General features: G+C 34.8%; 1 protein-coding gene, 1 non-coding gene and 1 pseudogene across 3 annotated transcripts in view; 2 read left to right on the forward strand and 1 right to left on the reverse strand.

The window, feature by feature from the left end:
- Kiaa1107 (KIAA1107 ortholog) overlaps window positions 1-20,680 on the reverse strand; it is a 171,156-nt gene that overhangs the window by 76,798 nt on the left and 73,678 nt on the right. For both annotated transcript variants that reach the window (XM_023720336.1, XM_023720337.1), the window contains 3 exons: window positions 9,961-10,041; window positions 6,547-6,643; window positions 698-786 (listed from right to left, as the gene is read on the reverse strand). In XM_023720336.1, the coding sequence (XP_023576104.1) occupies window positions 698-786; window positions 6,547-6,643; window positions 9,961-10,041 (267 nt within the window). The remainder of the gene's footprint in view (window positions 1-697; window positions 787-6,546; window positions 6,644-9,960; window positions 10,042-20,680) is intronic.
- Window positions 5,553-5,656, forward strand: LOC111817938. Its single transcript, XR_002822029.1, has one exon. It is a non-coding gene; the product is annotated as a small nucleolar RNA U13 (small nucleolar RNA).
- Window positions 7,251-7,982, forward strand: LOC105742792 (annotated as a pseudogene).

The following is a 20,680-nucleotide window of genomic DNA, read 5'->3' on the forward strand; positions in this document are numbered from 1 at the left end:
ATAGATATAGATATAGATATAGATATAGATATAGATAGGTATAGATATAGATATAGATAGATATAGATATAGTAATTGTCTTTGTCTTTTATAATCAGTGTTGAATTGAAATCCACTTTGTCCCAAAAAAAGTATAGCTACCCATTCTTTTCTCTCAGTTCCTATAGCAGAAGATATTGTTTTCCATACCTTGGCTTTTAGTCTCTTAATTTCCTTTTGAAGTAAATGTACTTCTAATGTGTAGCATAACGTTTCATCTTATTTCTTGATCTATTCTACTAGTTTGTTTCATTTGACTGGTGCATTAAGACCATTAACATCAATCGTTACAACATATATGTATATATACATATGTGTATAACAGATACATATATATATATAAAAAATACATACATATATATGTATTTTTTAACCAACTTTGACTATTAATTTGATGAGTTCTAAGATGGATTTAACTCTATTTCCTTTTCTATAAAAATGTATTTTAAACCCATGTTGGACTATGTGACTAGATCTTAACCATGGTTTAGCTAAAATGAATTAATAATTGAGTTATATCTAATTCAATACTTCTACTCAACTGGTAAACTAGCTAAGCATTAAACTACTTATATCTAAATCTAAAATTGGTCACAAAATTAAGAGAATGAGGAAAATCATTAAATTAATAATAGTAGCACTACTCAAGATAACTTACTTCATGCAGTCAGCAAACAGATTTTCCACTCCAACGGAATGAGCAATAAGTAGGCATTCTACTACAGACGCCAATGTTCTGGGAACAGGCTAAAATTGATAGAAAGCACCGCATTTATTCTTTTTCAATTACCAAAGGCATTAAAAATATTTGGCTCATAAACAAAATCTAATTTACATATTAAACTATGTAATAAAGACATGAAATTTGGGGGCCGGGGAGATGGCTCAGTAGAATAAGCGCTTGCCTGTCAAGCACAAGGGCCTGAGTTCAATCCCCAGTTCCACCATAAAAAAAAACCATGAAATTTAAAAACTGATTGATTTTTAAATGTCACGCATAATTGTTTACCTAAATTTAATTTCTGCAGTACTCTATTTCTACACATGCTCTAGTCAATATTCTAAAACATTGTTTCTTAAACATACGTTTCCACTAAAAATCAGATTTTTGTTACAGCAACTTTGCTTATAATGGTCAAAACTTGGAAGCAACTAATATGTCCTTCTGTATGTGAATGTATGAGTAAATTGTAATATACCATTGGAATATTCAGTACTAACAAGAGCTGAGTTTTCAAGCCATGAAAATATGTGGCAGAAACTGGAACATGTATTACTAAGTCAATATTAAAGAGAAGACAACTTGAAAAGGCTACATGATCCATACATGATTCCAACTGCATAATACTCTTTTAAAAAATTCCCAAATTATGAGAACTATAAAAAGATCTAACTCCCAAGAGTTACAGAGAAGAAAGAAATTTTAGGATACTGAAAATACTCCATGATACTATTATGATGGATACACATCACTATATATTTCTCCAAACTCATGCAATATACAATATGAACAGTGAACCCTAATGTAACTATAGATGTTGGTGATAATTATGTCAAGGTAGGTTCACCAATTGTATCAAATGTACCATTCTAGGGAAGGATTTTATTTATTTATTTTTTTGGCAGAACCAGGGACTGAACTCAGGTTCTTGCATTTGCCAGGGAAGTGCTTATTCCACTGAGCCATCTCCCCAGCTAGGGAAGGATTTTGATAATGGAGAGGTTATACATGTGTGGAGGTAGTGGGTATATGGATATCATTGTATCTTCTTAATTTTGCTGTAAACCTATAGTTGCATACAAAAAGTTTTTTAAAAGTCTATTATTACTTTAAAATGAAAATATCTAATAACTTTTAGTTTTATAGAATAACATATGAGTTTTTAGTTTTCACAATGCACATAATTTTTATTTTAACTTAAATATTTTTAAAAATGAAAGTGGTATTATAATTTCTGGCACCTTCCACTCCACTACAACCATACAGTCTAATCTGTTTCCTAAAGTATAAATATTACTGCCTTATTTCCTCCTAGATAATACCTAACCAGAAAATAAACACTAGCATAATTTTTCAGGATGCTCATGGTATAAGCCTTACCCCCCAAATAAGTCCCAGTTATGATCATCAGCCAGACAGAAGCATCTAATATGCCCACTGCAAAATGTGACAGATACACTAAATTCTAGAACAATATTACCATATAATTAAATATAAGTAATATTATTAACATTAATACTTTACATAATAATGTAGGTTATAATTATCTGTAAATAATGGAAATATATCACAATGGATGCATTGTGACAGGTAAATGTCTTAGATAAAATGAACTGAAGACAATACTGAGTGACCAATTGGAGTAATTTATAATGCATGAATAAGGTACACACTTGATAACAAATGTATGTGGTTATGTGTAATATGAATATTCATAATTCAACATATCATGTGTTGTAATGACACATTTAACTCATTTGTGTGAAATAAAAAACATTCTCTGAATTTGGGTGCCCATTTTTCTTTTTTGTCACTTTTATGTGAACCATCATTCCGAACTGTCATAATTTTTGTTGCCTCTTTTGTTTCTGAAGTCTACACTTAATTTAATGGAAACTTTATGAAGAATTCACAGGATAAAATTACTGACAGCTATGTTTCCAATGCACTATGAGCAGCACTCATTTAAGGAGAATTCTATTGCTGGACATGAGAGACTGGGCCAATGGTTTTATAGGAAATGGAGTAGTAAGAAATTTAGGTCAGAATTTGTGGTTTGGAGAATTATGATAATGTTCCAGAAGAAGATTTTTTTTTTTTTTTTGGTGGAATCAGAGATTGAACTCAGGCCCTTGTGCTTGCCAGGGACGTGCTTATTCCACTGGACCATCTCCCTGGCCCCAGAAGATGTATTTGAATAAATGTAGATTTTTGTGCATAAATTAATAAATGTAGAATGCTGTCCATGAGTAAATAAAGACTGCTGTACATGAAAGAAATAAGATATTTCCTGAAGATAAACCTTATTTTGGTTTTTGGAGCAAAAGTTAATATAAGACCTATTCTTATTTTCAGGGAAATAAGGTAATCACATAAACAAAGGGAGGCTCTATAATGGCTTCATATAAAAAGAGAGGATTTAATTAGATCATAATATAGAACATATTTTCTTATGCGCTCTATATAGAAGTCGTGAATTTAAAAAACAAAAGTAGATACAGGCAGGGAAAACAATTTAATATTTTTGGTGCTAATTATCTGTGCTATATTCTACATAAGCAATATACATTCCTAGGAAAGTTTGTTTAATTAAGTTGGATTCTTTTTCTACACATTTATTAATTGTGATTTTGAATTTACACATTTAAAGATCAGTAAGTCAATTTATAAGTATATACTTCTAAAGATTCTCTATTCTCAAAGCAAAACAAAAGCTTTAGAAACGTCTTCAGTATTATTAAAGGGGTCAATAATTTTCAACTTTTTAATTAGGAGCCATTAATTTGATTTTCTAACACTCTTCTCCTAAAAGTGTTACATTAGGGACCAGGGAGATGGCTCAGTAGAATAAGTGCTTGCCTGGTAACTGCAAGGGCCTGCGTTCAATCCCCAGTTCCAAAAAAAAAAAGTGTTATATTAGTATTTGATTAGTCTTTGAGAACTGAATGTATTTTCTTTTGTATATTAACAATTAAAGTTAAACCATTAAAATCCTCTTAAGATAACTGGAGGTTTTTCGGATTACCTTAAAATCAGAAAATCCCATCACAGTAGTGATTATATAGAACTAATTCTACTACCAAGTTAAATAATTTGGTTTTTAGACCCATTTCAGATGAGAATATTAAATTAGTATAAAAGAACAGGATACTCAGAGAGACATACTTGACAGCCTAACAACATTCAGCAGTCTGAAAAATTATGAAAGTATTGAAAAAGGCATTTTAAAAAATCTAGTAGTCTAATTTGCATAGGGTGAACCAGCCATATACAACACGAAATCTATTAACTGATGCATAGTAAAAAAACAATTTCAAAATTATTAAAATACAAAATAATTTCTTGTTTAAAGTAGAGACTGGTAAACTATGCCCTGTGGGCCAAATCTAGCTCACCATGTCTATAAAATTTTCCTGGAACCATTCCAGGCATTTCATTCATACACTGTTTACAGTCACCTTTGATCTACAACTGCAAGGTAGTTGTGACAGCAATTATATGACATACAAAGCCTCACTTGATTACTATCTTTTAACAGAAAAAGTCTGCTGAGTCCTGGTTTACAGGGATAACTAGCTCTCTGAGAACTTATTTATGTGGAAATGCTTATTTCCAAGTATTTTTATTTATTTATTTTTATGTATTTAGTATAGAGTCTACAGGGTCTCACTACCCAGATCGGACTTGTAGTGATTCTCCTGTTTTCAGCCTCCCAAGCACTGGGATTACAGGTGTGCGTCACCACACCCAGTCTCAATCACCACCTCAGCTCAGCCCAGGAGCAGGGTCAGCACAGCAGGCCAGGGACTAAACCCCCGACCCCTGCATGTGCCTAAGCAGGTGCTTTAATCTGTTGAGCTATCTGGCCAGACCTTCCAAGTATTTTTCTAATAAGATGACTAGTCACTTCCACCATCTAATATAGAATTTGGGAAGACATACTTAGATTTTTGTCTAATACACAGTTTTATTTGGTGGGAAAAATACAAAGTCCTTATTAATCTTCTATATGAAATCTAAAAATTAACTGTAAAATTCAGGATTATGAAGTTAATAAAATGGCTAAATCTAGCTTTAGATATGAGTTCTGGCACCAGTTGCCCATTACATTATATTTATTTTATTTTTTTATACAGGGTCTCACTATGCTGCTCAGGCTGGCCTTGAACTTACTACAGAGCCCAGGCTGACCTCAAACTTGTGGTGTAAGGGGTTTTTTTGTTCCTCGAATGCCTTCAGGGCACTTTTGGCCAGCGGGAGAGTTGTGAGGTTCGAAGTCCAGCAACCTGAGGCTGACAGTTTTGTGGAAGCAGCCACTTAAAGGACTGAGCTAGGGCCAGGCCCCCAACCTCAAACTCGTGGTGATCCTCCTGCCTCAGCCTCCGAAGTTCTGGGATTATAGGCATGCACCACCACACCTGTCTATATTCAAATTTGTATTTACTGTGGAGTAGTGTTCTAAGTTTATAATAGTCAAATCACTATCAAGAGACTGAATAGGAACTAAAAGTTAAAAATTATATATATATATATATATATATATATATATATATGTATATATATTCAGAACTATATTTATAAAAATATATATTAAAATATGTAAAGTAAAAAATTTTAAGGATCAAGTCAATGAAAACAAACTCAAATATACATCACAATAGTAATACAGTAAAAGTATCAAAGTATGTATCTGAATTATAGTATAACTTTTTAAACAAAGTGCTATGCTGATAAAAAGCAACAGTTGTTTTAATAGAAGTAAATGTACTTTTCATGTTTTAAAAATTAAATGATGCTCTTTTGTGGTTCACAAGTGTGATAACTGTTTTCCCGCCAGTATATGAGATGCACCTCCCTCAAACCATATTAAAATGTCAGCACATTACCCATCTTTATAAAAAATGTAAGAATTTAAAAAAACAGATTATTAAAAGCAAAACCAAAAAGCTGCATATAAACCAGGTATTTGTGAACACATCAAAAAAATAGGTAACAGTCCAAAAAGAACTCATGAAAATGATTTTTACAAAATGTTAGAAAGATATAATTGGTTTATTGGAGGTATCTCAGCACAAAGGAAATATTAACAAAAAACTTTTCTCTGGGGCTAAGGAGATAGCTCAGCAGTCTAAGTGCCTGCCTGGCAAGCACGACGACCCAGGTTTGATCCCTGGTACCACATGCAGTGCTGGCCTGGAACCCTGGGCGTGCTGTGCTGGCCTCGAAACCAGGCATGGTGGTGCATGCCTATAATTTCAGCTCTGGGGACGCTGAGACAGGAGAATCACTGTGAGATTCATCTGTGTAGTGAGATTCTATATCAAATAAAAAAATTAAAAAAATTTAATTACAACTTTCCCACCCCAACTAATTCTCTTAACTAAGCTATGTCAAATTTCCCCCTTTATCATCCTTTAATAACATTTTAAGCAAATTTCTGTAACTTTCTGGTTTTATTATTAAAGCTTGGTACAGTTTTAACATCTATCATATTTCTGATCTCTAGCACTTGTATTTTCTGGATTTAATTCTATGAAAGAAGGCATGGGTGCCTATGATCATCTTATATAATTAAATGGACACTAAGATGGTACTAGGGATTTGTATTCCACTTAGCTTTAATTCAGACACTGGTGGCCTTTCTTGATGTGTGATTCTTTTAGGGGCTCCTATTAGTTAGTATTTTTAATATTTAAAAGCAGTATTCTTACCAAAGTGAAAAACTAACAAGTAATAATAAATGACTTCAACCACTAGGTAAAAGATTTCTGAGATTCAATAATTACCTTCTGAAAGAAATTACAGTAATCTCTTCTTAAAATGTAGATTGCTACTTCTTTTAATCCATCTAGTCCATACATATCAGCAATACTGAGTATCTGACTAAAATAAAAATAGATGTACTGTTAATTCCCTAATTTAAGAAAATTCAAAACATAACACACAGTAATTTCTTAATAATAAATGGTATGTTTAGAAAAAGAATTTGCATTATTTTAATCCTATTTTACTTAATATTATAAACATTTTTTACAGATTATAGAAAGGACATAACCAAAAGTTGAAAGGATTGGCTCATGATTTACTTTTTTTTTTGAATTAATATTTTTTTCCATAATTTTATTGAGAAACAAATAGCAATGAGACAGTTTCAAATCAAATTGGTAGGACAGTTCCAATATGATTTACTTAATGCTGAATAATACAGAATGAGAGATGTTTCAAACTTCCCTCATACGCTCAGTGACATACAGAACAAATTCCAGGAAATTGCTTTGAAGGCTACACATGCTACATAAATCTTTCCAATGAATTTATCTAATAAGGCTTGGGGAGGAAATTCATTGAATTTATCATATTCAAAATATCTACAAATTATTCTAAGATTAAAGAAAACATTCAGTCACAAAATTTTTATCATTTGGATAGTTATTTTTTCTAGTACCTACACATACTTTAGGCATGTAGAAAAATTACAAGCCTTGAAAGCATGATAAAAATTCACGTAGGGGCTCTTCTTGGCCTTGGGTTAGAGTGGCAGGCTCATGGCTCACCAGCTACATAGTGACTGTCACCAAGGCACCATCACAGTTGGGCATGGACCCCCCATGGTCAAGTAGCCTCCGGTGCCATGTCATAGAGTGGGGTCCCCAGATGCAGGAAGAGAACCTGCAGGACTCCTGGGTAGAACTGCACTTCATCAATAATGGGAATGGGAACAGTGTTCCAGCCTCATTTTTTATTTATAATGGTGACATAGAAAAAATACTGCTAGTTGCCCGTCATGAATCTGGATGGAGCAGCTCCAAGAGTTCTCACTGTGACAGGTAGGGTTAACCTCCCTTACTCACAGATGCCACAAGATATTAACAGAGTTTCTGAAACAGATACACATAGCATTGGAGAAAAGAACAGCTCTCACTCCAAGGAGGATTATATTGAGAAAAGGAAAGAAGCTGAAAGCACCTTAAAGAAAAACTCAGATTGGATATGGGGTTGGTCAAGTTGGCCAGAAAATATTCCTCCCCAGGAGTTCCTATTTAAGCACCCAAAGTGTTCAGCTACTCTCAGTATGAGAAATACAAGTGTTATGAAAAAAGGGGGCATTTTCTCAGCAGAATTTCTCAAGGTTTTTCTTCCATCTCTGCTGCTGTCTCATCTATCAGCCATTGGACTGGGAATCTACATTGGAAGCATCTCAATTTCCACCAGCACTTTCTGATGAAGAATTGGATCCCACTTGGCTGATGTAGGGATTTGTATCTGAGCTTGGACAGCTAACTTGAAGAGCCATCTTGATCGTTGAGTGGCTGCACCATGATTAGTTAAAAAGAATAGACACTAAAATCATGCTGATTTATAATTACATCTATGGGATCAAAAGAAATATTGTGGTCTTGTAATTATACTAGTGTAGAAAGTTTAATTTAGATGGGTGCAGATTATCTTAAAAGACCACTTAATCATATAAACTGTTCTTAAGAAATAGAGAACAAGACACAATTACAAGCTCCCCTGAGTTGGTACACTAAGCTGTTGCTTTCCAGTGAGGAGCCTAGGGAGTGACTGTGGGCATCAGTTTTCTTTTTTTTTTCTTTTTTTTTATTTATTTTATTTTATTTTTTTTTTTCAGAACCGGGGATTGAACTCAGATCCTTGAGTTTGCCAGTCAAGCGCTTATCCTACTGAGCCATCTCCCAGGCCCCAGGCATCAGTTTTCTGATGAAAGCATCTATTGAGGATCTTTTACCCTTTGTTACTCTGGACCTCTGGATTTAATCTTATTGTTGTGCTCAACTTTTGTGCGTTCTTAAAATTAGCTTTATTGTAAACAAATCTGTATTTTCTTTAGGAGATTGGAAATAGATATAAATTACTGCCAACTCCTTTGGAGATTACTGTAATTGTATAGGGTTAAAAATCAATTAATTGGGCTGAGGATATAGCTCAGTGGCATAAGGACCTGCATGGCAAGTGCAAGGTCCCAAGTTCAATTCCTAGTATTGAAAAAAAAATCAATTAATTATGAAAGCTTCTTGGTTACACCAGACCTGTTCTCCATTATTGCATCATTCTTTTTTTTCTTTTCTTTTTTTTTTTTTTTTTTTTTTTTTTTTTACCAGATATTGAACTCAGGACCTTGAACTTGCCAGGCAAGCACTTTTTCCACTGAGCTATCTCCCCAGCGCCCGTCTTTTTTTTTCTTCCTTCATTGCATCATTCTTTGTATTTTCTACAGCATGATTTTTAGAAAGGCTGCATCTTTAATAAGCTTTGTATGTTATATGGTGTTGTTTCACCTTTCCATCCTTAATTTCGGTGTGTTAAAATAAATGTAACATTTTAACTTTTGAATAAAAAAAATTCATGTAGGTTTCAAGGGGAGAAAATTTTAACACTGAATTCCTCTGATCCATGATTATGTTCCTCCCCCAAAATATTATTCAGTTTGAAATCTAACTTCTGTGAATTGTTAAAATTAAAGGGAAGGAATTTCATTTGTCTCATGTTAAAATATAAGGAAAAGGAAAGACATCTGGAAAAGGAAAACAGGTACTTTTATTCTCTAATAGAATTTTAGAAGCTGAAATGGTATTTAACTGTATAATTTATATGAATGACATAATTATTGGTCTTTGGGATACCTTTATATTAAGTAAATTTTGAGGTTTTTCTTTCCTTTTAATGTTAAGAATATCCTAAAATTTAAAAATAAAGTAATAAAATATATTCAATTTTAGATAAAATACTGGTTAATGGATTACAAATTTAAGCCCAGCCTGGGAAATTTAAGGAGAGCCTATCTCAAAGAAAAGAAAAAAGAAAACAACAACAAAAAAAAATGGTAAAATAGCTTGATGGGACAGTGCTTGTATAATGTTTGTGAGGCCCTGGGTTTAACCCTGAGTACTATAAAGGAAAGGAAAGAAGAAGAGAAGGAAAGAAAAAGATTCTTCTAACAATTTTAGTCTAACGAAGTTTTCTTACTCTTATTACTATGAGTTACTATGTCAGATTTTATTCTAAATAAGATGACTTGTTTATTATTTTTAGATATTCCTTAAACAAATTCAAGATACAGCAAAATAGGTCATAAAATTTAGGGGTGCTTCTCCTTCACTGACAAAGCAACATAACTAAAGTAGAACATGCAAAATGTTAAGATTTTATATTTAAATTCATTAAAAAGTAATACATACCCAATATTAGTTTTGTGTGGAAAATCCAAAGTTCCTCCATAGATAAAATGCATCATAATATTCATTTCTATATGGTTTATACTGCAAAATAAAACAAAACTCAAAGCCAGAAATAGTTAAGGTTTAATGTTAGTGATACATTCTGTTGTTCTATAAAACTTTTGGTCAAGAGAAAGTTCTAATTTAAATTTTGTTCAAACAACATCCATGTACATATTTCACTAAAATAAAGCATGCCTGTGGGTTTCTACATGAATTATAAAATGTTATTAATATATTATCAAATCATTGATTATTTATTGAGCATCTTCTTCTACAGACTTTTAAATGTTGAGACTTTAGAAGTCATTATCTAATCTCTAACTCACTAGAGGTGAAATATAGTGAGATAAGTACTCGCCTAACTTGTATAAGGCCCTGGGTATGACCAGCAACACCGCAAAAAGAAAAGAAAAAAAAAAAAAACCTCCCTTCAGCAACTTTAATAAATGGCCTCCAGTCTTATAAACGAACAACTATTGATTCACTAGAGACATTCTTGTTATGCTATACATATTTCTTTTTATCTCATGTTATTTTTATTAGTACATACAGTTTATCCAAATCAGTGCATTTCATTTTTATAGACTATATACTTCGATCATCTTTGTCCTCTGTGCTTAGTTTCACATTTTTTTAAATTTTTATTTTTAGGGAAGGGTCTACAGTGTGTTCAGGGTCTCACTACTAGATTGGACTCGTAGTGATCCGCCTGTTTACAGCCTCCCAAGAGCTGGGATTACAGGCTTGTGCCTCCATACCCAGTCTCAACTGCTGTCTCAGTGCACCCTAGGGAGCAGGGCCCTCACAGCAGGCCTGGGGAACAAACTCCCAGGCCCTGAGCCTCCTTGCAGGTGCTTTAATCTACTGAGCTATTTGGCCGGCCCTTGCATCTTGGTCCACCTGCTATTCCTCTGTACCAAGGAGAACAGTTTAGTGGGCTGGTGAAAAACAGCCACTGACTGAACTTAAGAAGTAATTTGATTTCTCCCTTCCTGCTGAATCAGTGAGAAGAAATGGTGGGGGAACAGTGTATCCACTATGCAGAATTACATTTCTTAGGTGAACTGATTTACATGGGTTAAGTAAGCAAACCAACTTTAGATCTTCCACTGAAATTCATTCTACTATTTTAATAGTTCTTAAAAATAATAAAGGAATTATGTCTTATTTTATCTGCTGATTCTTTTATTATGAACAGGAAGGAAACATGCTATTTATTAAGCCCTCTTAAAAACTCTAACAAATGTTCACCTAAATGTCTAAGTCTGGACCTCAGATTCATCTAATCCTCTCCCTCATTATACCCTGCCATTTACATCTTCAAGAATTTCTTGAATTCAGCCTTTCCTCTTTGATTTCCCTCTTGCTGCCTTGGTTGGCCCACTTATTTTTATCTCATGTGAACTGTGACAACACCTCTCATACAGCGTTCCTTTCTAAAATTTTCTGCTTGTATTTTCACATTGCTATTTGAACAAATTTGCTAATCTAATATATTCTCCCACTTACAACTCTTCATCAATTCTCCAGAGCCTGTAGGAAAAAAGTCCAAATTCTTTAGCTTGATCTAATATTTTATCATCTAACCTCTATGCCTTCCTTTCTCCTAGCTGTTCTAAGATAAATGAATATACTCATCTTCTATACTTGAACTACCTATAATTCCTTATATATCCATATCTTAGCAATACTTCACTGTGCTTAAAATGTTCTTCCTTTCCACATAGTTCATCTTTCAGGCACAAAACATGTGGCTCTTCATCTCTGATTGTTTCATTAACATTCCCAAAGCAAAAACAAAAACCTCAGTGTTATAAACAATGACTAACATTTATTGAGGAATCATTATGAGACAGTCCCTGAGCTAATACGGTCTTTGAATGCTAGTGACTCTTTAATTATCATAACAATTGAACAGCAGGCACTATTATTAACCTCTTTTTATATACTTAAAAACTGAAATTAAATAACTTGTCCACATTCATATATCTAGTAATCCATAAGAATTTAATCAAGGTAAAATTATTCCAAAGCCTGGGCTCTTAAGCATTATTCTGTATTTACTTTCATTAATACACTTATTAAAGTGTCTTGCAATGTCTGTATGTATTTGTCTCTTTCTAGAGTCTCTCCTATAAACACAATACTCATGTCTTATTTATCCCTGTATCTCTAGTACCAGAAAATAAGACAGTTGATTCAATACCCCCATAGAAGAATTTCTTTTCCCTTTTTAACTGGAGCTCTACAGTAGACTCTTGATGGAGATAATGCTGATAAGACCACCAAAGATCATTAAGCATAGTGCCTAATATCTGCTAAAGGAACAAAGTGAAAAAGGCAAAAAGAAAAGAAATGGAGTTCCAGAGGGCAGGACTCTGACAGGTGTTTACTTCAATTCTATGACCTTAAATAATGTATGTTCAGTAAGTGTTTGATTAATGTTTAATCAACAGCTTATTAGACACAGAAGAACTCAATCCTTCCACCTAAACCTTCACAGTAACACTGAATTGAAAGTATTTTAATATTCATTTAATAAATATTATTGGCCTCTATTGTGGCTAAGTACTAGCTCCTGCTAATTTAAAATTCTATCTTTAATATTTAAAGAAAATGGAAATATCTGAAGTCTCATTTATGTACTATGAATAAAAAATACCAAATCTCAGAATAAGTAATCCATATTATCTACAGTCCCTTAATCTAAAATACCAGAGTAATTACCAGAATGTACACTATAATACTCTTTTCCTTATATTTCTCAAGAGCCATTCTTATTAACATTAATAATAACTGGCCATTATATTGAAAGAATAATTTAAAACTTGCATGTTTAAGCAAAAGATACTAACTAAATAAGTCTTTTATTAAAATAAGCAACAAAATCTAGACATGTATTATCTATAAAAATACATGTAAATATAAAGTTCTACACAATGAGCCTCTGTATCAATATATGATAGTGATAAAAACAGCAAAAAACTATTTTCCTGCTGTCTGAACAAATGTTTTACCAAGTTGCACTCTTACTATTATACTTTTGCTAAGAGTATTTATAAAGACATAGTCAACTGACTTAGAAAAATTATTTATTAGAAAAATTATTCCAATAGCCCACAGTTTAAATGGAAAAAATTAAAGCACTATTTTAACTAAATGTAATCAAGCAAAAAGTTACAGGAGATGAAAACATTATATATATTCAGAGTTTAAAGTGAGAACAACTAACAGGAGGATGAGGATTTAAGATCAGAAACTAAATATGCATTTAACTCTGTAAAATCTCTATGCCTTCTAATGTTTCAGGTTCCTAAGTGTATGGGCTGATATATAAACTCACTCATTTGTTTATTCTTTTGTCTGTCTATCCAATTATATTCACCATTGAGTTCTACTCTAGACATTGGGAACACAAGAGGCTTATATTCTAGGAGGAGTACACAAACAATAAACATGTAAATACATAATTAAAGAAAGTACTTTGGATAGTCAAAAATGCCAAGAAGACAAACACACCAACATAACATAAAAGAGAGCAATTAAGTTTGGGCTATAGCTACTCCAGGTGGGGTAATCTGGGAAGGTGACATTTGCGCTCAGATTTTAAGCATGAAAAGCCACCAGCCATGTAAAATGCTATGTGAAAAGCTCTTAAGCAGAGGCAATACCAAATGCAAAAGCCCTATGGCAGGAATGAACTTAGTGGAGAAAAAAACAAAAAAGTTTGGGGTTAATTCAAATTGCGATAGGATGATGTCGAAATATTTTCGTGAGAAGAGGCATATGATGTATATGTCAAAAAATTGTTCTGAAAGCTTAGGACAATACCAAAGATCTTCTGAGAAGAGAAAAATCTAAATTTATGCTCCAAAGTTCATGGCACCACTGTAGGGATTTTATGAAATTACAGAGTTCCTTTATAGAAGCATCAGCTCAATTTCATTCTAGTATGTGAAAAAAATTTCCCTTCCTCTCATTCGAAAAGGATAATTTCCTTCCATTTATTGCTTTCTGCTTCCCAACTCTGGGGCATGAGCGGAGCTAGGATTACAAAACTCTAATATACCCACCTCAATTTATTGAAAGCTATACCTCTTGAAAAATAATGCATACATTATATCTTCGAGTTAACTATCATTAAAAACACAGTGCTCCTTTCTGTAAGGACAGAAAGGACTTCATTCTAATATATATAAACATCCTTCATAGTAAGAGCTGCATAGTTCCAAAAGAAGCTACTAATGCAAAGCAGGCACTGCTGTCCAGTATTGGCAATGGTTCTCACACGAATTTTTTTCTCTTTAGAAAAATGAGAATAATGCAATTTAGAGAATGAAAAAGGACAAATATGAATGAGCACTACATATTATGTACCATGCAACTATGCCAAATTGTTTTTCCTTATTGTATCTCTCATAATCCTTTCAACCTTAGGAAACTTAAGGAATGTCCCTAACATCAGACATTAGATTATGACTAGATATAGGGCTTCCTATAAGGACACCAAAGCTCATAATCTTTCTATTGTACCACAATCCCCACAGAAACATCTACTTAGATTTATAATACGTTGATAGGAAAATGAAATTGCTTTATACATCATGTTGTTACAAAAGTTCCTAAAAATGTAGTTTTTAAAAAGTAAAATTCAATTGCCTTTAGCCTTCCAACAACTTTATACATCATAATACTAATAAAATTTTAGTTAGCAATTTGAAGTAGTAAGTTTGATATTTGATACAACGGGTAAAGAAAAACACATAGCACTGTGGTGATAACAAAGGATACTGACATAGCCCTCAGGAGATAGTTTTACCTTTTATTTTAATGTGAGGAAAACCTTACTTTAACTATTAAGATAAAGGAGTTGAGAAAAAAGAAAAGGTATATCAAATGGGTATAGTGGTGGGCAGGTCTGTAATCCAAGAATTGCAAGAGACTGAGATAGGACAAGGATCATCAGATGCACCCACCCGAGGCAATTTAGCAACTCACTGAGATTTTGTCTCCAATCCATCCATTCATCAATCAACAGGTAAGAGATACAGCTTTATGCGATGATTCTGGGTTCAATCCCCAGTACCTGGGGGGGGGGCTCTCATTTCTACTGCCTTAGTATTAGGAGTAAATCAATTAGTAGTGAGTGTCCACTGTCAATATAGGAGTTTCAGGTATGATAAGACAAATAGAGCCCTGTTTTTTAAAAAAGTGAAGGGGAAATACTTTAAAATGGTGAACCAGATCACGGATGGCACTATTATCATATATGGTCTGATTTTTTTTGGCGGAACCGGGGATTGAACTCAGGCCCTAAGCACTTGTTCTACTGAGTCATCTCCTGGCCCCTGGTCTGCTTATTTGGATGACATTTGGAACCAATTTAGCTACTTCTATTTAGATTATCTTGAACAAGCAACTAAAGTTGGTTAGCGGTAGTCAAGTTATAAGAGGAAATATTTATCTATTACCTTCATTATAAATTAACAAGGGAAGATTACAGGTAAGAAGGTAAACAGGGACTTTTGGGAAAATGGGAGAATAGCAAACAGCAACAAATCAGCCTCTCCAAGATTTGGAATCCAAATCTGCAAAATAATTTAGGGGGGAAAAAGGAGGGAGGTGGATCTCTGGAAACCTGGAAGGATCTGATGGAAAAATTGGAGCCTACAGAGAAAACTGAACACAGTGCAGAAAAAGGAAAGGGCAATCTCCATATTCTCCTTGGTTTTTGACTTGTGGTTCATGAGAAAGGAAGAATATATACAGATACAGTGAAAGCAGGTGACTCCAGAGGTCTTCAGGGAGAAACACATAAATGAAACAGACAATGGATCTTATCTGCCACAAAAGCTGGTGACTGACTCCAGCCCACATATATATCACATCCCCTGAAGAGACTGCTTTGCCAGATGTTGTTTTAGGGAGGGTCCAGCTAAACCCAGGGCTCAGCGTAGATGTGGGCTACCTTCATCTCAGAGCTCCCTGCCAGTGTTATAGTCCTACACTGACTGGGTGACGGACAGTGGTGGAAGATATGTGTGGTCAGGGAGCCCTGGTCAGGCAGACAAGAGATACTCGAGTGTGATAAGCTAAATGACCAGGCCCCAATCCCAGATCCAGAGACCAGGTTCAGCCTGAATTTCTGTGGATTTGAATGTCTCAACTTAATCATACTAGAAGCTTGCTGATGATTATCCACCCTGGATCTGGGCTCTGATTACCTCTTGTCCACCATCAAGAGTAGGGACCTGTTTTGCATTGAACACTGACACAAAATGGTACACTCGGGAAGGTAACCATAGGAAGCTTGAAATCACAAAGAAATTTCTTTCTTCTTCCTCTTCCTTCTTTGTTTTGATTTGTAGTTTTTAAAAATTGTTTTTGTTTTATGTGAGTGTGAGCACTGTTTTTAGTCTTGCTTTTTTTCTCCTTCCATTCCTCACCCGGTCTCTTTTTGCTTCTTCCTTTCCCCTCAGTTTTCAACAGTTTTCTAGGGCTTAATCTTCCTTTGTCCTCTAATCTGTTTTTATTCTTTTCTTTATTTTCCCCTCTCTTACCTTTTACAATTTCTCCCCTTAATTGCTTCTCTCTTATTTTCATTCTTCTTTTTCTCAATTTTTTCCTTTATCTTCTATATCTTGTCAGTTTTTTGTTCTATCTTTATCTAATTCTATAGACACTTTTCTACTCCTCCGTAAGATTCTTTGTACCACACTCTCTTCCTTTTTATATCAGAGTTTAAGGTTTTAACATTTTCCTTTTGTATACCCTGACTTCCAAATCCTAAATCTTTAATACTATAGCCATAAAACTTCGTTGACTCTTTTGATTTAATGCTGTAAAAATGACTGTTGATTTTTTTTCTACCATTAGCAGAGATATAGCAGTTGCATTTGGTACATATTAGTTGTAAGTCAATACCTGGTTTGCCTAACAGTCACATCATTGCAGTCCCGTCTCTAGAATTAAGAGTGGTTGTGGTGGACTAATGGTCAACTTGTAACACCCAGCTGAACTCCCTCAGTATGGTGCTGGGTAAGGAAGGCCCGCCTGAGGATTGCTGTCAACAGCATAAAAAAAGAACTGGAAGATAAGTTGTTGATTTTCCTGGAGAAGCTTATCTTGTTGGTTTCCATGACATGAACTCAATTGTTCTCATCATCAGACGAGCCCTGGTTGCAGTTCTCTTCAGGGAAGCACTTGTTACACTGAGCATCATGGCTCCAAGGCAGAGCCCTCAGCTTGTTGGTGCACATCCTTCATCCCACTGGCACAGACTTTCTAGTTTCCACCACTGACCTTTGAGCTTTCCCAGTTGAATCCTCGATACAGACTTGCATGAGACATTGTTGTGGGTTCTAGGCTCCAGCTGGACTCATGGAGGACATTGCCATGGGCTCTAGATCTTCAGTTGGACTCATGAAGGACATTGCTGTGGGATCCATGCCCTCAGGTAGATTTTTGGGGTCTCTAGGTTGTGGCCAGATCTCCCACACTCTTTGGCATTGGACTTTTTAGGTGAATATTATAAAATCCTATCAATATGTGTCTTGCATTAAATCTTTTCCCTTGTAAGCCCTGACTAAAACAGTGGTACATGACTTGTTTTTACAGTACGTTAATATCTAATTTGTCTTGGGAAATGCCACTGTAGTTGCTTCACTTGATTTTCTTTTTTCTTTTTTTTAACATTTATTTAGTGTGTGTGTGTGTGTGTGTGTGTGTGGCCAGCTCAGTCCACCAGGGAGCGGGGCTGGCTGGCATGTGGTGCTGGGGGATCGAACCGCGGTCCCTGTGCTTTGCCAAGCTTGTTCCAAGTAGGTGCTTTAGACCACTGAGCCATCTCTCCAGCCCCGTTTCACTTGATTTTAACAGGGTCACATAACTGTCAATGTTTCACTGTAGGCCAACATTCAGCTTCTGTGACACTAACAATATAAGAGTATGTTCCCAGAGAATTTGGTTGTTGGGCTAACTACCCTGCATCTTCCTTTCCCAAAAAAACCAAGGTGGTTCAATCTTGGAGCTGTGCCAAAGTGTAAGAGATGGCATGTAGCATAATCCCCTATCTACCTTAGAAGTAGGAGAGATTGAGGCAGAATTCAATTTAGTTTGAGCCCCTGCCTGAAGTATTTACATAGAAGACATCTGGGCCAGGACACCTTCCTTTTTAGCCTTGTCTAAATTACCCCATCTCTCACTCCTCCCCTGCCCTGTCAAAACTTCACATATATGTAGGAGATAAGAAAGAGACAGGACCAATTAAGGGCAATAAGGGCCAGACCATTTGCCCATGCTTAGTCATAAATCCCTCTGCCTGAGACTCTGAACCTACAGGATATAGGGGGCACCATATACTTGCCCAATCACCATAGCAACAAAGAAACTATATAAGCTTGTAGGGAACAAAGAACTGCACCTTTCGTGTTTTCCCAATTTGATGGGGGAAGCACACTGGTCACCAGCTAAATTAATAAAGGCTCTGTAATTCCTTTAATCTGGTCTCCCATGGGCAATAAATATGTCCAATCCTGGCTGTTACAAAGGATTATAGTTAGTCATGCCAAACGTATACCATTTAAAAGCAGCTAAAGAGATCTCTATACTGACAACAAAGTCTTTAGACTATAAAAATCCACAAACCTCAACACAGAACAAACAAACAAACAAAAAAAAAAAAAAACAGAAACATGGAAAGAAAAGAAAGAAAATGGCTCCCCAAACCTCCAACTTCTCCAAAGTCAATCCGAGGGGAAAATTGTATAAGCCACATACTGAATTACTCAAAAGAATAGCACAGGCACCTGTAATCACAGAGCTTGGGAGGCTAAAAACAGGAGGGTCACTATGAATCTGATCTGTGTAGTGAGACCTTGTAGACCCTGTACTAAATACAAAAGGAAAAAGAATAGCAGAGGAAGCTAGAAAACAGGTCAAAGAGAGGCTCCAAGGAATTAGAGAAGATATAACTACACAGATAATGTAAGTAGTAACTAAAAGATTCAGGAAACACTAATAAAAAGCTAAATAACCTAAATGAAATGAAACAAAATACGAATGACTATTTTACAAAAGAATTAGCATCCGTGAAAAGGTTTCAATCAGAAATCCAGGAGATCATATGGACCGATATGAGGACAGAGTTCCAGAACTAGAAGTCAATGATGCCTTCAAAGACTATTTAGAGACATCATAAAAACAGCAAGAGAAAACAAAAACTGTATCCAACAACTTCTAGGTGACACAAAGAAGACTAATCTAAGAATAACTGGAGTAAGTGAAAAATCAGAAGACAACAAAAATAGCATTAAAAATCTATTCATAAAAATAATGGCAGAAAATTCCACAAATATACAGAAAAAAATAAATATACAGTAAGTGAAACTTACAGAACACCAGATAGTTATGACCAAAAGAGAACCTCTCCATGCCACATTCCAAAAGTCCATCACAGGGACAAAATCTTAAAAGCTGTTCAGAGAAAGGCAACAATGGTGAGGCTGTGGTAAAAAAGAAACCCTTCTCCAATGTTAGTGGTAACACTGACTGGTACAACCACTGTGGAAGTCATTGTGGAGACTCCTCAAAAAAACTAGGAATGGGAATCCTATTCAACCAGCTATTCCCCTTCTGGGTATTTTCCCAAAAGAACTGAAAACATCATACTATATTGGTATATGTGCACCCATGTTTAGAGCAGCACTGTTTATCATAGTCAAATCTTGGAAACAATTAAAATGCCCATCACCTGAAGAATGGATAAAAAAAGATGTGGTATTTTTATACAATGGTGTATTACTCAGCTATAAAGAAAGACAAACTCCACGTCTTTATAGATAAGTGGATGCAACTAAAGGCTATACTTGTAAGTGATATAAAAAAGACCCACAAGTGTAAATATCATAGTCTCCCTAGTGTAAGAACTTGAAAGAAGAAATAAAATCTGAAATGTATAATATAGTAAAACAGAGAGAAACTGAACTTAAGGATTAAACAACAAAGATGAGAGAAATAAAAAAAGGAAAAACATGCAAGTATGTACACAGGATGGCTGAGATGATTGTACTAATAATTTCCATCAGTCTTTTGGAAATAGCAGTTAATGTGTAGAATTTATACCTTGACTTAACTCTACATGCTAATATCTGCAATCTAAGCAATGACACTGAGGAGAGCTATAGAAATATAGATATGAGACAAAAGCCTAATGTCCCAAGGAAACAAGGAGCTATACACAGAACCCAAGGAGAGTTGCTATCTCTCACTTGTAAATTCTGGAAAGTTGGGATTCAAGGCTGCAGATAACAGCTTCTCCTGCTGGTGCCATTTTTAATCCCTTGCTTGGGATGTTATCTGCTAGCATTTGTGTGGACATACTGTTAGGCAAATGGTAGAAGTCAACAGAGATAGTAGTCTGTGTTTACTTAAGTAATTATACACATTCCTTAGCCTGCCTTTAGCCCTCAATAAATGAGATGCTGGGCTGGGGAGATGGCTCAGTAGAATAAGCACTTGCCTGGCAAGTGCAAGGGCCTGAGTTCAATCCCCAGTTCCACCAAAAAAAAAAAAAAAAAAAAAAAAGTAAGATGCTTCTGAGGCTCTGGGCTCACCTGGAGAGAGATTAATCTCAGTGAGACCTCTAAAGCTATATTCATCGGGTCTTCTTGTGGATTCT

This window comes from Octodon degus, unplaced genomic scaffold (assembly GCF_000260255.1).
Source record: "Octodon degus isolate 3935 unplaced genomic scaffold, OctDeg1.0 scaffold00074, whole genome shotgun sequence".
Classification (NCBI taxonomy): Eukaryota; Metazoa; Chordata; class Mammalia; order Rodentia; family Octodontidae; genus Octodon; species Octodon degus.